The sequence below is a fragment of the Bombina bombina genome, chromosome 6 (assembly GCF_027579735.1).
Source record: "Bombina bombina isolate aBomBom1 chromosome 6, aBomBom1.pri, whole genome shotgun sequence".
Lineage (NCBI taxonomy): Eukaryota > Metazoa > Chordata > Amphibia > Anura > Bombinatoridae > Bombina > Bombina bombina.
In genome coordinates, this window is record NC_069504.1 from 28,053,651 (window position 1) to 28,074,184 (window position 20,534).

General features: G+C 38.4%; 1 protein-coding gene across 1 annotated transcript in view; it reads right to left on the reverse strand.

The window, feature by feature from the left end:
- LOC128664308 (uncharacterized) overlaps positions 1-20,534 on the reverse strand; it is a 74,734-nt gene that overhangs the window by 38,226 nt on the left and 15,974 nt on the right. The window contains exons 2-3 of the mRNA XM_053719147.1: positions 16,830-16,855; positions 15,216-15,281 (exon numbers count right to left, since the gene is read on the reverse strand). Of these exons, the coding sequence (XP_053575122.1) occupies positions 15,216-15,281; positions 16,830-16,855 (92 nt within the window). The remainder of the gene's footprint in view (positions 1-15,215; positions 15,282-16,829; positions 16,856-20,534) is intronic.

Genomic DNA, 20,534 nt, shown 5'->3' on the forward strand with positions numbered 1-20,534 from the left:
GGTGTAAAGAGACGTTATAGCCTGAGAGATAAGGGAGAGAGTAAAAAGAGAGAGTGTAAAGAGACGTTATAGCCTGAGAGATAAGGGATGGAGAGTAAAAAAGAGAGAGTAAAAGAGACCTTATTAGACTGAGATGATAAGGGAGAGAGGAAAAAGAGAGGAGTGTAAAGAAGACCTTATAGCCTGAGAGATAATGAGAGATAAAGGGAGAGAGTGTAAAGAGACGTTATGCCTGGATGAGATAAGGGAGAGAGTAAAAAGAGAGAGTGAAGAGAAGAACTTATAGCCTGAGAGATACGGGAGAGAGTAAAAAAGAGAGAGTGTAACAGAGACCGTTATAGCCTGAGAGATAAGGGAGAGAGTAAACGAGAGAGAGTGTACAGAGACCGTTATCGCCTGAGGAGATTAAGGTGAGAGGAGTTAAAAGAGAGAGTGTAAAGAGACCTTATAGCCTGAGAGATAAGGGAGAGAGTATAAAGCGAGGAGTGTAAAGAGACCTTTATAGCCTGAAGAGATAAGGGAGAGAGTAAAAAGAGAGAGGTGTTTAATAAGAGACGCTTTATAGCCTGAGAGGAGATAAGGGAGAGAGTAAAAAGAGAGAGTGTAAAGGAGGACCGTTTATAGCCTCGAGAGATAAGGGAGAAGAGTGTAAAGAGACCTTATAGCCTGAGAGATAAGGGAGAGAGTAAAAAGAGAGAGTGTAAAGAGACGTTATAGCCTGAGAGTTAAGGGAGAGAGTGTAAAGAGACGTTATAGCCTGAGAGATAAGGGAGAGAGTAAAAAGAGAGAGTGAAGAGAGACGTTATAGCCTGAGAGATAAGGGAGAGAGTAAAAAGAGAGAGTGTAAAGAGACGTTATAGCCTGAGAGATAAGGGAGAGAGTAAAAAGAGAGAGTGTAAAGAGACGTTATAGCCTGAGAGATAAGGGAGAGAGTAAAAAAAGAGAGTGTAAAGAGACCTTATAGCCTGAGAGATAAGGGAGAGAGTAAAAAGAGAGAGTGTAAAGAGACCTTATAGCCTGAGAGATAAGGGAGAGAGTGTAAAGAGACGTTATAGCCTGAGAGATAAGGGAGAGAGTAAAAAGAGAGAGTGAAGAGAGACGTTATAGCCTGAGAGATAAGGGAGAGAGTAAAAAGAGAGAGTGTAAAGAGACGTTATAGCCTGAGAGATAAGGGAGAGAGTAAAAAGAGAGAGTGTAAAGAGACGTTATAGCCTGAGAGATAAGGGAGAGAGTAAAAAGAGAGAGTGTAAAGAGACCGTTATAGCCTGAGAGATAAGGGGAGAGAGTAAAAAGAGAGAGTGTAAAGAGACTTTATAGCCTGAGAGATAAGGGAGAGAGTAAAAAGAGAGAGTGTAAAGAGACCGTTATAGCCTGAGAGATAAGGGAGAGAGTAAAAAGAGAGAGTGTAAAGAGACGTTATAGCCTGAGAGATAAGGGAGAGAGTAAAAAGAGAGAGTGTAAAGAGACGTTATAGCCTGAGAGATAAGGGAGAGAGTAAAAAGAGAGAGTGTAAAGAGACCGTTATAGCCTGAGAGATAAGGGAGAGAGTGTAAAGAGACGTTATAGCCTGAGAGATAAGGGAGAGAGTAAAAAGAGAGAGTGTAAAGAGACCTTATAGCCTGAGAGATAAGGGAGAGAGTAAAAAGAGAGAGTGTAAAGAGACCTTATAGCCTGAGAGATAAGGGAGAGAGTAAAAAAGAGAGAGTGTAAAGAGACCTTATAGCCTGAGAGATAAGGGAGATAGTGTAAAGAGACGTTATAGCCTGAGAGATAAGGGAGAGAGTAAAAAGAGAGAGTGTAAAGAGACGTTATAGCCTGAGAGATAAGGGAGAGAGTAAAAAGAGAGAGTGTAAAGAGACCTTATAGCCTGAGAGATAAGGGAGAGAGTAAAAAGAGAGAGTGTAAAGAGACCTTATAGCCTGAGAGATAAGGGAGAGAGAGTAAAGAGAGAGAGTGTAAAGAGACCTTATAGCCTGAGGGATAAGGGAGAGAGTAAAAAGAGAGAGTGTAAGAGACGTTATAGCCTGAGAGATAAGGGAGAGAGTAAAAGAGAGAGTGTAAAGAGACGTTATAGCCTGAGAGATAAGGGAGAGAGTAAAAGAGAGAGAGTGTAAAGAGACCTTATAGCATGAGAGAGAAGGGAGAGAGTAAAAAGAGAGAGTGTAAAGAGACGTTATAACCTGAGAAGGTTAGAGAGAGTTAAAAGAGAGAGTGAAGAGAGACGTTATAGCCTGAGAGATAAGGGAGAGAGTAAAAAGAGAGAGTGTAAGAGACCTTATAGCCTGAGAGATAAGGGAGAGAGTAAAAAGAGAGAGTGTAAAGAGACGTTATAGCCTGAGAGATAAGGGAGAGAGTAAAAAGAGAGAGTGTAAAGAGACGTTATAGCCTGAGAGATAAGGGAGAGAGTAAAAAGAGAGAGTGTAAAGAGACGTTATAGCCTGAGAGATAAGGGAGAGAGTGTAAGAGAGAGACTTTATAGCCTGAAGGATAAGGGGAGAGAGTAAAAAGAGAGAGTGTAAAGAGACCTTCTAGCCTGAGAGATAAGGGAGGAGGAGTAAAAAAAGAGAGTGTAAAGAGACGTTATAGCCCTGAGAGATAAGGGAGAGAGTAAAAAAGAGAGAGTGTAAAGAGACGTTATAGCCTGAGAGATAAGGGGAGAGAGTAAAAAGAGAGAGTGTAAAGAGACGTTATAGCCTGAGAGATAAGGGAGAGAGTGTAAACAGACCTTATAGCCTGAGAGATAAGGGAGAGAGTAAAAAGAGAGAGTGTAAGAGAGACCTTTATATCCTGAGAGATAAGGGAAGAGAGTAAAAAAGACGAGAGTGTAAAAGAGGACGTTATAGCCTGAGAGATAAGGGAGAGAGTAAAAAGAGAGAGTGTAAAGAGACGTTAATTAGCCTGAGAGATAAGGGAGAGAGTAAAAAGAGAGAGTGTAAAGAGACGTTATAGCCTGAGAGATAAGGGAGGAGAGGTGTAAAGAGACGTTATAGCCTGAGAGATAAGGGAGAGAGTAAAAAGAGAGAGTGTAAAGAGACGTTATAGCCTGAGAGATAAGGGAGAGAGTAAAAAGAGAGAGTGTAAAGAGACGTTATAGCCTGAGAGATAAGGGAGAGAGTAAAAAGAGAGAGTGTAAAGAGACGTTATAGCCTGAGAGATAAGGGAGAGAGTGTAAAGAGACGTTATAGCCTAAAAGATAAGGGAGAGAGTAAAAGAGAGAGTGTAAAGAGACGTTATAGCCTGAGAGATAAGGGAGAGAGTAAAAAGAGAGAGTGAAAGAGAGACGTTATAGCCTGAGAGATAAGGGAGAGAGTAAAAAGAGAGAGTGTAAAGAGACGTTATAGCCTGAGAGATAAGGGAGAGAGTAAAAAGAGAGAGTGTAAAGAGACGTTATAGCCTGAGAGATAAGGGAGAGAGTAAAAAGAGAGAGTGTAAAGAGACGTTATAGCCTGAGAGATAAGGGAGAGAGTGTAAAGAGACGTTATAGCCTAAAAGATAAGGGAGAGAGTAAAAAGAGAGAGTGAAGAGAGACGTTATAGCCTGAGAGATAAGGGAGAGAGTAAAAAGAGAGAGTGTAAAGAGACGTTATAGCCTGAGAGATAAGGGAGAGAGTGTAAAGAGACGTTATAGCCTGAGAGATAAGGGAGAGAGTGTAAAGAGACGTTATAGCCTGAGAGATAAGGGAGAGAGTAAAAAGAGAGAGTGTAAAGAGACGTTATAGCCTGAGAGTTAAGGGAGAGAGTGTAAAGAGACGTTATAGCCTGAGAGATAAGGGAGAGAGTAAAAAGAGAGAGTGAAGAGAGACGTTATAGCCTGAGAGATAAGGGAGAGAGTAAAAAGAGAGAGTGTAAAGAGACGTTATAGCCTGAGAGATAAGGGAGAGAGTAAAAAGAGAGAGTGTAAAGAGACGTTATAGCCTGAGAGATAAGGGAGAGAGTAAAAAGAGAGAGTGTAAAGAGACCTTATAGCCTGAGAGATAAGGGAGAGAGTAAAAAGAGAGAGTGTAAAGAGACCTTATAGCCTGAGAGATAAGGGAGAGAGTGTAAAGAGACGTTATAGCCTGAGAGATAAGGGAGAGAGTAAAAAGAGAGAGTGAAGAGAGACTTTATAGCCTGAGAGATAAGGGAGAGAGTAAAAAGAGAGAGTGTAAAGAGACGTTATAGCCTGAGAGATAAGGGAGAGAGTAAAAAGAGAGAGTGTAAAGAGACGTTATAGCCTGAGAGATAAGGGAGAGAGTAAAAAGAGAGAGTGTAAAGAGACCTTATAGCCTGAGAGATAAGGGAGAGAGTAAAAAGAGAGAGTGTAAAGAGACCTTATAGCCTGAGAGATAAGGGAGAGAGTAAAAAGAGAGAGTGTAAAGAGACCTTATAGCCTGAGAGATAAGGGAGAGAGTAAAAAGAGAGAGTGTAAAGAGACGTTATAGCCTGAGAGATAAGGGAGAGAGTAAAAGAGAGAGTGTAAAGAGACGTTATAGCCTGAGAGATAAGGGAAGAGAGTAAAAGAGAGAGAGTGTAAAGTAGACTTATAGCCCTGAGAGAATAAGGGGAGAGAGTAAAAAAGGAGAGAGTAAAGAGACGTTATAGCCTGAGAGATAAGGAGAGAGTAAAAGAGAGAGTGTAAAGAGACTTATAGCCTGAGAGATAAGGGAGAGAGAGTAAAAAGAGAGAGTGTAAAGAGACGTTATAGCCTGAGAGATAAGGGGAGAGAGTAAAAAGAGAGAGTTGTAAAGAGACTTATAGCCTGAGAGATAATGGGAGAGAGTGTAAAGAGACGTTATAGCCTGAGAGATAAGGGAGAGAGTAAAAAGAGAGAGTGTAAAGAGACGTTATAGCCTGAGAGATAAGGGAGAGAGTAAAAAGAGAGAGTGAAAGAGACGTTATAGCCTGAGAGATAAGGGAGAGAGTAAAAGAGTGAGTAAAGAGACGTTATAGCCTGAGAGATAAGGGAGAGAGTAAAAAGAGAGAGTGTAAAGAGACGTTATAGCCTGAGAGATAAGGGAGAGAGTAAAAAGAGAGAGTGTAAAGAGACGTTATAGCCTGAGAGATAAGGGAGAGAGTAAAAAGAGAGAGTGTAAAGAGACCTTATAGCCTGAGAGATAAGGGAGAGAGTAAAAAGAGAGAGTGTAAAGAGACCTTATAGCCTGAGAGATAAGGGAGAGAGTAAAAAGAGAGAGTGTAAAGAGACGTTATAGCCTGAGAGATAAGGGAGAGAGTGAAAAGAGACGTTATAGCCTGAGAGATAAGGGAGAGAGTAAAGAGAGAGAGTGTAAAGAGACCTTATAGCCTGAGAGATAAGGGAGAGAGTAAAAAGAGAGAGTGTAAAGAGACGTTATAGCCTGAGAGATAAGGGAGAGAGTAAAAAGAGAGAGTGTAAAGAGACGTTATAGCCTGAGAGATAAGGGAGAGAGTAAAAAGAGAGAGTGTAAAGAGACCTTATAGCCTGAGAGATAAGGGAGAGAGTGTAAAGAGACGTTATAGCCTGAGAGATAAGGGAGAGAGTAAAAAGAGAGAGTGTAAAGAGACGTTATAGCCTGAGAGATAAGGGAGAGAGTAAAAAGAGAGAGTGTAAAGAGACGTTATAGCCTGAGAGATAAGGGAGAGAGTAAAAAGAGAGAGTGTAAAGAGACCTTATAGCCTGAGAGATAAGGGAGAGAGTAAAAAGAGAGAGTGTAAAGAGACGTTATAGCCTGAGAGATAAGGGAGAGAGTGTAAAGAGACGTTATAGCCTGAGAGATAAGGGAGAGAGTAAAAAGAGAGAGTGTAAAGAGACGTTATAGCCTGAGAGATAAGGGAGAGAGTAAAAAGAGAGAGTGTAAAGAGACGTTATAGCCTGAGAGATAAGGGAGAGAGTAAAAAGAGAGAGTGTAAAGAGACGTTATAGCCTGAGAGATAAGGGAGAGAGTAAAAAGAGAGAGTGTAAAGAGACGTTATAGCCTGAGAGATAAGGGAGAGAGGTAAAAAGAGCGAGTTGTAAAGAGACCGTTAAGCCTGAGAGATAAAGGAGAGAGTGTAAAGAGACCGTTATAGCCTGAGAGATAAGTGAAGAGAGTAAAAATGAGAGAGTGTAAAGAGACCTTATAGCCTGAGAGATAAGGAGAGAAGAGTAAAAAAGAGAGCTGTAAAGAGACGTTATAGCCTGAGAGATAAGGGAGAGAGTAAGAAGAGAGAGTGTAAAGAGAACCGTTATAGCCTGAGAGATACAGGGAGAGAGTAAAAGAGGGTGTAAAAGCTGAAGACCTTATCAGCCAGAGAGATAAGGATGAGAGTACAAAGAGAGAGTGTAAGAGACCTTATAGCCTGATGAGATAAGGGAGAGAGTAAAAAGAGAGAGTGGTAAAGAGACCGTTATAGCCTTAGAGATAAGGAGAGAGTAAAAAGCAGAGAGTGTAAAGAGACGTTATAGCCTGAGAGATAAGGGAGAGGAGTAGAGAAAAAGAAGACGTATAGCCTGAGAAAGGAGAGAGTGTAAAGAGACGTTATAGCCTGAGAGATAAGGGAGAGAGTAAAAAGAGAGAGTGTAAAGAGACGTTATAGCCTGAGAGATAAGGGAGAGAGTAAAAAGAGAGAGTGTAAAGAGACCTTATAGCCTGAGAGATAAGGGAGAGAGTGAAAAGAGAGAGTGTAAAGAGACGTTATAGCCTGAGAGATAAGGGAGAGAGTAAAAAGAGAGAGTGTAAAGAGACGTTATAGCCTGAGAGATAAGGGAGAGAGTAAAAAAAGAGAGTGTAAAGAGACGTTATAGCCTGAGAGATAAGGGAGAGAGTAAAAAGAGAGAGTGTAAAGAGACCTTATAGCCTGAGAGATAAGGGAGAGAGTGAAAAGAGAGAGTGTAAAGAGACGTTATATCCTGAGAGATAAGGGAGAGAGTGAAAAGAGAGAGTGTAAAGAGACGTTATAGCCTGAGAGATAAGGGAGAGAGTAAAAAGAGAGAGTGTAAAGAGACCTTATAGCCTGAGAGATAAGGGAGAGAGTGAAAAGAGAGAGTGTAAAGAGACGTTATAGCCTGAGAGATAAGGGAGAGAGTGAAAAGAGAGAGTGTAAAGAGACGTTATAGCCTGAGAGATAAGGGAGAGAGTAAAAAGAGAGAGTGTAAAGAGACGTTATAGCCTGAGAGATAAGGGAGAGAGTGTAAAGAGACGTTATAGCCTGAGAGATAAGGGGGTAAAAGAGAGATTGTAAGAGACCGTCTAGCCTGAGAGAAGGAGAGAGTAAAAAAGAGAGTGTAAGAGACGTTATAGCCTGAGAGATAAGGGAGAGAGTAAAAAGAGAGAGTGTAAAGAGACGTTATAGCCTGAGAGATAAGGGAGAGAGTAAAAAGAGAGAGTGTAAAGAGACCTTATAGCCTGAGAGATAAGGGAGAGAGTGTAAAGAGACCTTATAGCCTGAGAGATAAGGGAGAGAGTAAAAAGAGAGAGTGTAAAGAGACCTTATAGCCTGAGAGATAAGGGAGAGAGTAAAAAGAGAGAGTGTAAAGAGACGTTATAGCCTGAGAGATAAGGGAGAGAGTAAAAAGAGAGAGTGTAAAGAGACCTTATATAGCCTAGAGATAAGGGAGAGTAGTAAAAAGAGAGAGTGTAAAAGAGACGTTTTAGCCTGAGAGATAAGGGAGAGAGTGAAAGAGACGTAAAGCCGAAGAGATAAGGGGGAAAGTAAAGCGAGAGAGTGTAAATAGGACCTTATAGCCTGAGAGATAAGGAGAGAGTAAAAAAGAGAGAGATGTAAAGAGACGTTATAGGCCTGAGAGATAAGGGAGAGGGAGTAAAAAGAGAGAGTGTAAGAGACTAATAGCCTGAGAGATAAGGGCTAGACAGAGAGTACAAACCTTACCATGAGAGATAAGGGATACAGTGAAAGAGACGTTATAGCCTGAGAGATAAAGAGGGAGAGAGTAAAAAAGAGAGAGTGTAAAGAGGACCTTCATAGCCTGAGAGATAAGGAGAGAGTAGAGATTGTAAAAAGAGACCTTATAGCCTGAGAGATAAGGGAGAGAGTAAAAAGAGAGAGTGTAAAGAGACCTTATAGCCTGAGAGATAAGGGAGAGAGTAAAAAGAGAGAGTGTAAAGAGACGTATAGCCTGAGAGATAGGGAGAGCGTAAAAGCTGGAGAGTGTAAAGAGACCTTATAGCCTGAGAGATAAGGGAGAGAGTAAAAAGAGAGAGTGTAAAGAGACCTTATAGCCTGAGAGATAAGGGAGAGAGTAAAAAGAGAGAGTGTAAAGAGACCTTATAGCCTGAGAGATAAGGGAGAGAGTGTAAAGAGACGTTATAGCCTGAGAGATAAGGGAGAGAGTAAAAAGAGAGAGTGTAAAGAGACCTTATAGCCTGAGAGATAAGGGAGAGAGTAAAAAGAAAGAGTGTAAAGAGACGTTATAGCCTGAGAGATAAGGGAGAGAGTAAAAAGAGAGAGTGTAAAGAGACGTTATAGCCTGAGAGATAAGGGAGAGAGTAAAAAGAGAGAGTGTAAAGAGACGTTATAGCCTGAGAGATAAGGGAGAGAGTAAAAAGAGAGAGTGTAAAGAGACGTTATAGCCTGAGAGATAAGGGAGAGAGTAAAAAGAGAGAGTGTAAAGAGACGTTATAGCCTGAGAGATAAGGGAGAGAGTAAAGAGAGAGAGTGTAAAGAGACCTTATAGCCTGAGAGATAAGGGAGAGAGTAAAAAGAGAGAGTGTAAAGAGACGTTATAACCTGAGAGATAAGGGAGAGAGTAAAAAGAGAGAGTGAAGAGAGACGTTATAGCCTGAGAGATAAGGGAGAGAGTAAAAAGAGAGAGTGTAAAGAGACCTTATAGCCTGAGAGATAAGGGAGAGAGTAAAAAGAGAGAGTGTAAAGAGACGTTATAGCCTGAGAGATAAGGGAGAGAGTAAAAAGAGAGAGTGTAAAGAGACGTTATAGCCTGAGAGATAAGGGAGAGAGTAAAGAGAGAGAGTGTAAAGAGACCTTATAGCCTGAGAGATAAGGGAGAGAGTAAAAAGAGACGTTATAGCCTGAGAGATAAGGGAGAGAGTAAAGAGAGAGTGTAAAGAGACCTTATAGCCTGAGAGATAAGGGAGAGAGTAAAAAGAGAGAGTGTAAAGAGACTTTATAGCCTGAGGGATAAGGGAGAGAGTAAAAAGAGAGAGTGTAAAGAGACCTTATAGCCTGAGAGATAAGGGAGAGAGTGTAAAGAGACGTTATAGCCTGAGAGATAAGGGAGAGAGTAAAGAGAGAGTGTAAAGAGACCTTATAGCCTGAGAGATAAGGGAGAGAGTAAAGAGAGAGTGTAAAGAGACCTTATAGCCTGAGAGATAAGGGAGAGAGTAAAAAGAGAGAGTGTAAAGAGACTTTATAGCCTGAGGGATAAGGGAGAGAGTAAAAAGAGAGAGTGTAAAGAGACCTTATAGCCTGAGAGATAAGGGAGAGAGTGTAAAGAGACGTTATAGCCTGAGAGATAAGGGAGAGAGTAAAAAGAGAGAGTGTAAAGAGACCTTATAGCCTGAGAGATAAGGGAGAGAGTAAAAAGAGAGAGTGTAAAGAGACGTTATAGCCTGAGAGATAAGGGAGAGAGTAAAGAGAGAGTGTAAAGAGACCTTATAGCCTGAGAGATAAGGGAGAGAGTAAAAAGAGAGAGTGTAAAGAGACTTTATAGCCTGAGGGATAAGGGAGAGAGTAAAAAGAGAGAGTGTAAAGAGACCTTATAGCCTGAGAGATAAGGGAGAGAGTGTAAAGAGACGTTATAGCCTGAGAGATAAGGGAGAGAGTAAAAAGAGAGAGTGTAAAGAGACCTTATAGCCTGAGAGATAAGGGAGAGAGTAAAAAGAGAGAGTGTAAAGAGACGTTATAGCCTGAGAGATAAGGGAGAGAGTAAAAAGAGAGAGTGTAAAGAGACGTTATAGCCTGAGAGATAAGGGAGAGAGTAAAAAGAGAGAGTGTAAAGAGACGTTATAGCCTGAGAGATAAGGGAGAGAGTAAAAAGAGAGAGTGTAAAGAGACGTTATAGCCTGAGAGATAAGGGAGAGAGTAAAAAGAGAGAGTGTAAAGAGACCTTATAGCCTGAGAGGTAAGGGAGAGAGTAAAAAGAGAGAGTGTAAAGAGACGTTATAGCCTGAGAGATAAGGGAGAGAGTAAAAAGAGAGTGTAAAGAGACGTTATAGCCTGAGAGATAAGGGAGAGAGTAAAAAGAGAGAGTGAAGAGAGGTGAGAGGGGAGAAAGATAGTTAAATCGACATGAAACCCAAAAAGTTTCTTTTGTGATTCAGATAGAGCATGACATTTTAAGCAACTTTCTAATTTACTTCTATTATCAAAATTTCTTCATTCTCTTGGTATGTTTGTTTGAAAAGCAAGAATGTAAGTTTAGATGCCGGCCCATTTTTGGTGAAAAACCTGGGTTGTCCTTGCTGATTGGACAGCACCCATAAAAAAGTGCCATCCATGGTTCTGAACCAAAAATTTGCTGGCTCTTTAGCTGAGATGCCTTCTTTTTCAAATAAAGATAGCAAGAGAATGATGAAAAATTGATAATAGAAGTTGCTTAAAATTGCTGCTCTATCTGAATCATGAAAGAAAAAATTTGGGTTCAGTGTCCCTTTAAAGGGACATGAAACCCAAATTTTTTTCTTTCGTGATTCAGATAGAAAATACAATTTTAAACAATTTCCAATTTACTTCTATTATTTAATTTGCTTCCTTCTCTTGTTATCCTTTGCTGAAAGATGTATCTAGGCATGCTAAGGAGCAGCAGAGAACCTAGGTTCTAGCTGTTGATTGGTGGCTGAATATATATATCGATTGTGATTGGCTCACCCATGAGTTCAGTTAGAAACCATAAGTGCATTGCTGCTTCTTCAACAAATGATACCAAGAGAATGAAACCTATTAGATAATAGAAGTAAATTAGAAAGTTGTTTAAAATTGTATTTTCTATCTGAATCATGAGAGAAAAAAATTGGATTTCATGTCCCTTTAAGAGAGAGATGATACTTATTAAAATAAAATCTCCAGGTCTGCTATGACCTTCCATGACTGTCAGCACTCTCTGTATTCCCTCAATTCAACAACTTCCTATTTCTATCCAGCTTTTGTCTTACCCAGAACCACCAAGTTGATGTTTCTAACTGCTATACACTTAAAGGGACAGTCAACATCAGAATTTTTGTTTTTTAAAAAGAAAGATAATCCTTTTATTACCCATTCCCCAGTTTTGCATAACCAACACTGTTATAGAAATAAACTTTTCACCTCTGTGATTGCCTTGTATCTAAGCCTCTGCAAACTGCCCCTTATTTCAGTTCTTTTGACAGACATCCATTTTAGTCAGTCAGTGTTATCTATATGAAACACATGAACTAATGCCCTCTAGTGGTGAAAATGCATTCAGATTAGAGGCAGTCTTCAAGGTCTAAGAAATTAGCATATGTAGCTCCTAGAATTAGCTTTCAACTAAGTTTTAACTTGACTGTCCCTTTAATTTGGTTAATTTATTACTGTATGTAGCATTATTTAACTTATGGTATAAAATAAAAAATACTAAAAATGACTGCACAGTAATATGTTTCATGATGGCTAAACATATGCAAAGAGGGGGCAGAGTAGTAGCTTACGACCTGAAATTTTGAGCCTTGCCTATATAGCGTATGGTTTCTTACGTCAAGCTTCTTCCCAGGACCTATTTAGGGCTAGATTACAAGTGGAGTGCTAATTTATCGCACGCCCGCATAAGGGCATATTTGCCAGTTTGCGGGCGTGCAATAAATAACCAGCCATTACAAAAGGCTGTTATTGCTACTGCGAGCTTGCAGTCCAGTCAATAATCTGGTTAATTTTCTAAATGTTGCCGGATTGGCCCCAAATTTCAAGTATAGTAATAGTATAGTAATCTTTATTTAAAAAAAATGGTAGTATCTTTATTTTTTAATAAAGTAACTGCAAAAAGCAGTTATAAGGGGCTAAAAGTGATGGCTAAAAAGTGTCTTTACATAGCGTTCTATAGGAACTGTGTGTTCCCTGTAAATATATATGTATATGATTATATACATATATAAATATATGTGTTAATATGTGTATATAAACATATTAACACATAAATATATATGCAGGGCTCAAAATTTCAGGTTGTAAACTACTAGCCAGGCCAAAATGTTACTCGCCACTTCTAATCCCATTCCCACCCACTACCTGCCCACACCACACCCACTACTCCACCCACACCTTGCATATATTTTTTAGCCATTGTGAAACACATTATTGTGCATTCATTTTTAATATTTATTATTTTATACCTTAAATTAAATAATGCTACATACAGTAATAGATTAACAAAAATAAGCGCATAGCAGTTAGCAACATCAACTTGGTGGTTCTGGGTAAAACAACAGCTGGATAGAAATAGGAAGTTGTTGAAGTGAGAGAGTGCAGAGAGTGCTGACAGCCATGGAAGGTCATAGCAGACCTGGAGATTTCCTTTTAAAAATGATCATCTCCTCTCCCTTTTCTCTCTTAACTATCTTTCTCCACTCCCTCCTCTCTTCAATCTCTATTTTACCCTCTTCCTTATCTCTCAGGCCATATCTTCTCTTTACACTCTCTTTCCCCTCTCTCTCCCCTCTCTCATATCTTTTTACTCTTTCTTTCCCCCCCCACTCTTAAAGCTATCGTCCTCTCCACTTTCCCATCTCTCTCTCTCTGCCCCATTTATCCGCTCACAAGTAACAGTCTAAGCACTAATGATGTTCCTACAGCCCTAGAGGGATAACATATCCTTGCCCTTTCTAGCATATATACTATCCCTTTAGGTAATATTTTTAGCACATTGCCCAAAATGTGTGTTTGTCAATTCTGCAATAGAAGTGTACATTTTTTCACTCACTAACTTTTACTCGCCACCATTCAATTTCCCCTCGCCAATGGCTAGTAAAGAGTGGAAATTTTGAGCCCTGATATATGTCTATATTCATATATATTTATATTTGCTGCCCATTCGCTGTGCGACTTACCCCCTTCGCTGTGCTAATTCTCATGCTGTGTCTGACAGCATGAGAACGAGGCTCCCATTGAAGTCTTTGGAAGTGTGCTATTGTGAGTGCAATACTTCTGTGCAATGCAAACAAGAGGTCGCGTTCTCATTGCACCTAACTTGTATTACCAGCACACATTAGTGTGCACTGGTATTCAGTGGCGTCACTAGTGTTGGTGTCACCCGGTGCAGTAAGTTATGGTGTCAACCCCCCACCCCCCAGAAAGCAGACACACACAAACACAAAAACACAGGCACACACAATCAGACACACTTAAAAGCACACTCAGATGCCTACACAAACACTCAGAAACACACTCACACACACAAAAACACTCACACACACAAACACGCTCTGACAGACACACACACACACACAAACACTCAGACACACACACAAACACAGACACACACACAAACACTTAGACACACACACAAAAACACTCAGACACACACAAAAACACTCCAGCACACACACAAAAACACTCAGGCACACACACAGAAACACTCAGGCACACACAGAAACACTCAGACACACACACAGAAACACTCAGGCACACACACACAAACACTCAGGCACACACACACAAACACTCAGGCACACACACATACAAAATATGTAAACTGCACTGCATTAATTATAAAGCTCATTCCTAGAGCTGCTCCCTGGCTCAGCAGAGCATAAAATGAAAGATAAACAGTGCACTCTAAAAATAAACCACTAAAGAAAAGGTTTAGGCACGCAAACTATGAAAATTCTGCTCTCTAACTCTGTTCCAAGTCTGTAAGGGCACAGCCCCGGGCCGCGTGCCTACCGCTTCTTATGGCCAATCACCTCTGCACTCTGCCCACCCCCAGACCCCCACCCGCCCTCCCATCCTACCTCTTCAGTGTGCACTTAGTGTACCATAACCGTACCAGTCTGGTGGGCATCATACGTGGCTCCTTCACTTTAGAGACAGTGTCAGACAGTGATGATGCGGTCAGGTGCCAGGCATCGTTTAGAGAGGCAGCACAGCAGTGAGTGACTCCACTGCTCCACATGTCACTGAGCAGTGAGCACAGATAGGCAGGCAGGTTTAGGCTAGCAGCGCAACTTTGCATGCTCCACGGCACACCCACAACATTCATAGTGCAATTGGGCAGTGGAGGAACAAAGTACAAACAAGCAAAAGGAGCCGGGAAAGCTATTTGTGGAAATTGCAGCGCTGGCTATAGGGGCAAAAAAATTAAGTGTGTCTACAACTTCCCCAGTCCTACTAATGTTCACAAATGCTGGTCTCTCTACTAAAAAAATATATGCATTTCTACATTGTATTTCTTTGAATTTCAATAATATTTAAAAAAAAAGAAAAAAATGATTTTTTTCTGGTGGTGTCACCCCCTGGAGGGTGTCACCTGGGTGCGGCCCGCATGCCCCGCACCCCCTAGTGATGCCACTGCTGGTATTACTCAGTTGAGCGCAAATATCGCTTTCGCAGAAGGGATGTTTTGCACTGAACTTGTAATCTAGCCCTTAATAGGTACACAACCCAGCTGATTTTACTGAACACGTGGCTAACATTTAATCCAATTTTAATATAAAATTAGCTAATATTAGTTTTTAAATCCTTGTTGCACAAATTGTCATTAAAATTATTTTTTTAAATTATGCAATGAATCTGTGCTTTGGATAGCTTAAAGGAACACTGTACCCTTTGCATAAATGTTTTGTAGATGATCCATTTATATAGACCACCTGGTAGTGCTTTTGTAACAATGTATAGCTTTGATAATTTTTTAGAACATTGTGCTGATTTTACAACTCCTAACCAAGCTTCAAAGTATCAGCTGTAGACTGAAGTCTACAGATTCCTGCTTGTTACTGTTTGAGTACTAGGTGTTTTCATATGCAGTGGAGGGGGGAGTGTCTGATCCTCCTGCTTTCTCAGCCCCTTTCAGTGGATGTCCCAGCTTAACCGCATTAACAGTGCTAAACTTGGATCTTCTGAGTAAGTTTTTAAAAGGTGTAATACTGGATTTGTATATCATTATTTGTGCATATTCTTCTTTATAGTAGTGTCTATTACATGCAGTTATATGAAAATTGTTTTTATAAATAAAATACTATAATTTGTAAATTATTAATATTACACCATCCAGCTACTTCAGAATGCCACCCGGTTGTCCAAAATATTTTTGTGGAGAAGTCTGTTCATGTTATATACAATTAGATAACAAGATTTTACCTTAAACTTATCAATTGTCTGATAAACTCCCATCAGTAAATATGCACATCCACCTTTATGCGTATCCTGAAAACGAGAGAAAAAAATTATAATCATTGTTTAAAATAGTAGTAGTAGTAAAACAAAGTTGTAGGACCAACACACCTTTAAACATAAATGTCCAGCAGGTTTCAAGGTGGGTGCAACACAATCAGAGCAAAAACCCCTTGCTCCAAAAATCAAGTGTCCTAAGAAATGTTGCACTCTCAGGTGTGGAAAAGTGAAATAACCTTTATTAGGAAGACAGCAACGTTTCAGGGCACCAGCCCCTTAGTCAAGCAAAGCTTGACAAAGGGGAAGGTGCCGCAAAATGTGGCTGTCTACCTAATAAAGGTTATTTCACTTTTCCACACTTGAGAGTGCAACATTTCTTCGGAAAAATGTTTACAATATAGTTATAATAATAAAAAATATAGTTATAATAATAAAATAAGCCATATAAAGTATAGTTATAATAATAAAAATATAGTTATATAAAATATAGTTATAATAATAAAACTATAGTTATATAAAATATTGTTATAATAATAAAAATATAGCCATATAAAATATAGTTATAATAATAAAAATAAAGTTATATAAAATATAGTTATAATAATAAAAAATATAGTTATATAAAATATAGTTATAATAATACAAATATAATACAAATATAGCCATATAAAATATAGTTATAATAATACAAATATAGCCATATAAAATATAGTTATAATAATACAAATATAGTTATATAAAATATAGTTATAATAATACAAATATAGCCATATAAAATATAGTTATAATAATACAAATATAATACAAATATAGCCATATAAAATATAGTTATAATAATACAAATATAGCCATATAAAATATAGTTATAATAATAAAAATATAGTTATATAAAATATTGTTATAATAAGAAAAATATAGCCATATAAAATATAGTTATAATAATAAAATAAAGTTATATAAAATATAGTTATAATAATAAAAAATATAGTTATATAAAATATAGATATAATAATAAAAATAGCCATATAAAATATTATATAAAATATAGCAATATAAAATACTGTTATAATAAAATATAGCCAAACAAAATTTAGTTATAATAATAAAAGATATAGCCAAATAAAAAATAGCTGTAATAATAAAAATATAGTTATATAAAATATATTTATAATAATACAAATTTAGTTATATAAAATATAATTATAATAATAAAAATATAGCCATATAAAATGTAGTTATATAGAATATATTATATACCTATTCAAAAATGTGTTTATAACATGTTGATAATTTTCCTATAAAAATAGCTTTTTAAACTTATTATAAAAGCACAGAATGTTTAACACTACAGGACCCTGGATTCTAATACTTGACATTTGGTAAACATTATTCTTTCTACTATGTATATGTATAGTTTTGTTTATACAACAGCATCTTAAGTACAGAAACACCTATAGACCAATTTTAAATGTTATTAATTAATGGTCTATTTTTAAAGACACACATTTATTGTTTCAGTTTTTCTGAGTCTTTTTAAATTATTTGCATGAATCGGCAAAGGCAAATTATTTGATACAATACCTGGATAGAGGTGGCTTCAGCTGTGACTGTAGATAATACAAAAGAGAAATAAATGCAGTGAGAGTCTTATAATTATTATATTAATAAAAATACAACCTTTTCATTTTTACAATGACTTGCTCCAGATAATCAGTCAGATGAAGCTGAAGAGGTTAAAAGTACATTAAGCTTAACATGTAATGATCCATAAATATTACTTCCCTATGTGGCCACAGTGAAGCAGATACTATAGTTAATAATGATGACATTTTAAAGGGGTATATCCCTGAATACCACAATATTGTAAATTTGCTAACAAAAGTTGCTAAACAGTTTAAAACATTTCTGTTAACCGCAGGTATTTTGCAATGTAATGTTTCATTGGCAATATTCTCAATTCTCTGTGTAGCTGAGTCTCTGCTCTTGCTGGGACTTGCTGTATCAGTAAATGTCGGCGTTACACAGCAGTAGTTATTATGTTTGTGCTGCCGATCATCAGCTACACCTCAGGCATGAGCACTAAATGTGCTGGGTGCAATAAATATTATTATTTTTATAACACACTTGTGTCTATAAAGGATTTATACAGGGAGATGCATCTGTGATCATTTTATATTTGTTTGTATTTATGTTTTATAGTGATACATCGTCACTATGGCACAAAATATTGTTTTATGGAATGTAAATTTATAGAATCTAATATAAAACTCATGAGCAAAGATTTAATGGAATGAACCACTGACAATTTATACAAAAAGTTCCCTTCACCAGTTCTTATAAATATTTATTAAACTGATTCACTAAAGTTAATTCCCTCTCTATGTTTAAGTAATTTAGTGTAATAATAAAGGAACTGGCGACACCGGAGAATGAGGTCTTTAAAGGAACAAGATATTAACTGAATGAATAAAGATCAGATGAAGTAATATAAATTATTCCCTCCAGTAAGCTAGAAATGACAAAAAATTGAATATATTCCAGTGAGACAAATTGAGTTTTCAAAGCTGGTTTCTAACAGATATTTACAGTACATATTATATACAGCCCCCCCCCCCCCCCAAAGCTGGTACAGTTAGACTCTGTATTGTTTGTCTTTTGGGACAATTGCTTTAAACATGGTGGTCTCTGGGTAGAAATTTTTTAATTTCAATAGGGTACCATAACTTCTTTCAAAGTGTAATGTTGAACATCTAGACAGCATTTTGTTAAAGAAGAGTTTAATGGTTTCATGGTTGTATGAAAAGAAAGAAAGAGAGAAAGAAAGAACGAAAAAGCGAAAGAGGGAGAAAAAGAAAGAAAGAAGGAAAGAGGAAGAAAGAGAGAGAGAGAGAGAGAGAGAGAGAGAGAGAGAGAAAGAGAGAAAGAAAGAAAGAAAGAGAGAAAGAAAGAGAGAGAGAGTGAGAGAGAGAAAGAAAGAAAGAGAGAAAGAAAGAGAGAGAGAAAGAAAGAGAGAGAGAAAGAGAGAAAGAAAGAGAGAGAAAAAAAAGAGAGAAAGAAAGAGAGAGATAGTGAGAGAGAGAAAGAAAGAGAGAGAGAAAAAGAAGGGGAGAGAGAGAAAAAAAAGAAAGAAAGGGGGAGAGAGAAAGAAAGAGAGAGAAAGAAAGAAAGAAAGAGAGAGAGAAAGAAAGAAAGAAAGAAAGAGAGAGAAAGAAAGAGAGAGAAAAAGAAGGGAGAGAGAGAGAAAAAAGAAAGAAAGAAAGAAAGAGAGAGAGAGAGTGAGAGAGAGAAAGAAAGAGAGAGAGAAAAAGAAGGGGAGAGAGAGAGAAAAAAGAAAGAAAGAAAGAGAAATAAAGAGAGAGAGAAAAAAGAAAGAAAGGGGGAGAGAGAAAGAAAGAGAGAGAGAAAGAGAGAGAAAAAAAAAGAAAGAGAGAAAGAGGGAGAGAAAAAAGAAAGGGAGAGCGAGAGAGAAAGAAAGAGGTTTCAAGGTGTAATGTTGAACATCTAGACAGCATTTTATTAAAGAAGAGTTTAATGGTTCCATGGTTGTATGAAAAGAAAGAAAGAAAAAGAGAGAGAGAGACAGAAAGAGACAGAGAGAAAGAAAGAACGAAAGCAAGCAAGAAAGAAAGAGAGAGATAGATAGATAATAAGAAACAAGGGCCCATAGTTATCAAGGTCTGTCGGATCTGATCCGACAGTGCGGATCAGGTCCGACAGACCTCGCTGAATACGGCGAGCAATACGCTCGCCGTATTCAGCATTGCACCAGCAGCTCACAAGAGCTGCTGGTGCAACGCCGCCCCCTGCAAACTCGCGGCCAATGAGCCGCCAGCAGGGGGTGTCAATCAACCCGATCGTACTCGATCGGGTTGATTTCCGGCGATGTCTGTCCGCCTGCTCAGAGCAGACGGACAGGTTATGGAGCAGCCGTCTTTGTGACCACTGCTTCATAACTGAAACACGGGGCATCAAGCTCCATTCGGAGCTTGATACATATGCCCCAAGGAGTCAGGTTCAGCACTGGGTTGTAAAAGAAAAAGAAAGAATATGAGACAAAAAGGCAGAAACAAATTATCTCTGTAATAAAATGTCATTCATATGACACCCCTGACCCATCCCCTGCTACTCTACAGGGGCAGCAGTTTAACCAGTAACCCAGTAACATCATCACTTACCCAAGCAGCAGCTGAGCCCAATAAGGAGGAAGAGGAGAGTAATCTTCATGTTGGGGATAACTGGTTACAAAGTATCACAACTTCAGTTACAGATGATGCTCCCTTATAATCTTCACAGCCAAAGCCATTCATTTATAGTGTAAGATTATAGCTTCAGGGTATTGTTGTAACTTTCCTTGTTTGCTGATTGGCACAGGATGGAAGACGATTGTTACTCGGAGAAATTAATTATAAATGGTAATTAGAAACTGTAAATATTACACTTATCTATAAATTTGCTTTACAAATATTCACACCATTTATTTGCATAAAACACTGCCAGTTACACAAACATGTCCTGGAATTGTTCTAGCCACAATTAGTTTAGTTATTCATATATGACAATTAGTTTAGTTATTCATATATGACAATTAGTTTAGTTATTCATATATGACAATTAGTTTAGTTATTCATATATGACAATAATTTCAGAGGTGTCTGTTGTGTTCATGTTTAGAACCTAACATTGTAAAAGTGAAGAAAGTCATTAGAAATTAAGCAATAAGGAACCTATAGGAAGCAGAAAATATGTATAATGCTACAATGAGGCCTATCTATCAAGCTCTGAACGGAGCTTAAAGGGCCGTGTTTCTGGCGAGTCTGAAGACTCGCCAGAAACCGCAGTTATGAAGCAGCGGTCTAAAGACCGCTGCTCCATAACCCTGTCTCTGCCTGCTCTGATGAGGCCGTCAGGAATCGCCGGAATTCAACCCGATCAAATACGATCGGGTTGATTGACACCCCCCTGCTGGCGGCTGATGGCTGCGAGTCTGCAGGGGGTGGCGTTGCACCAGCAGCTGACAAGAGCTGCTGGTGCAATGCTGAATACGGAGAGTGTATTGCTCTCCACATTCAGCGAGGTCTTGCGGACCTGATCCACACTGTCGGATCAGGTCCACAAGACCTTTAATAAATTGACCTCAATGTGTGCTAGAAAATAAATATAAATTTATTTGCCCGTTTGAAGGAGCGTGATAATTAACTAGCCATTACAAGTGACTGGTTATTGGAACCGTGACCTCGCAGTAAAAATTAGCCAAAGATTAGATCTCTGGTTAATTTTCTAAAAGTG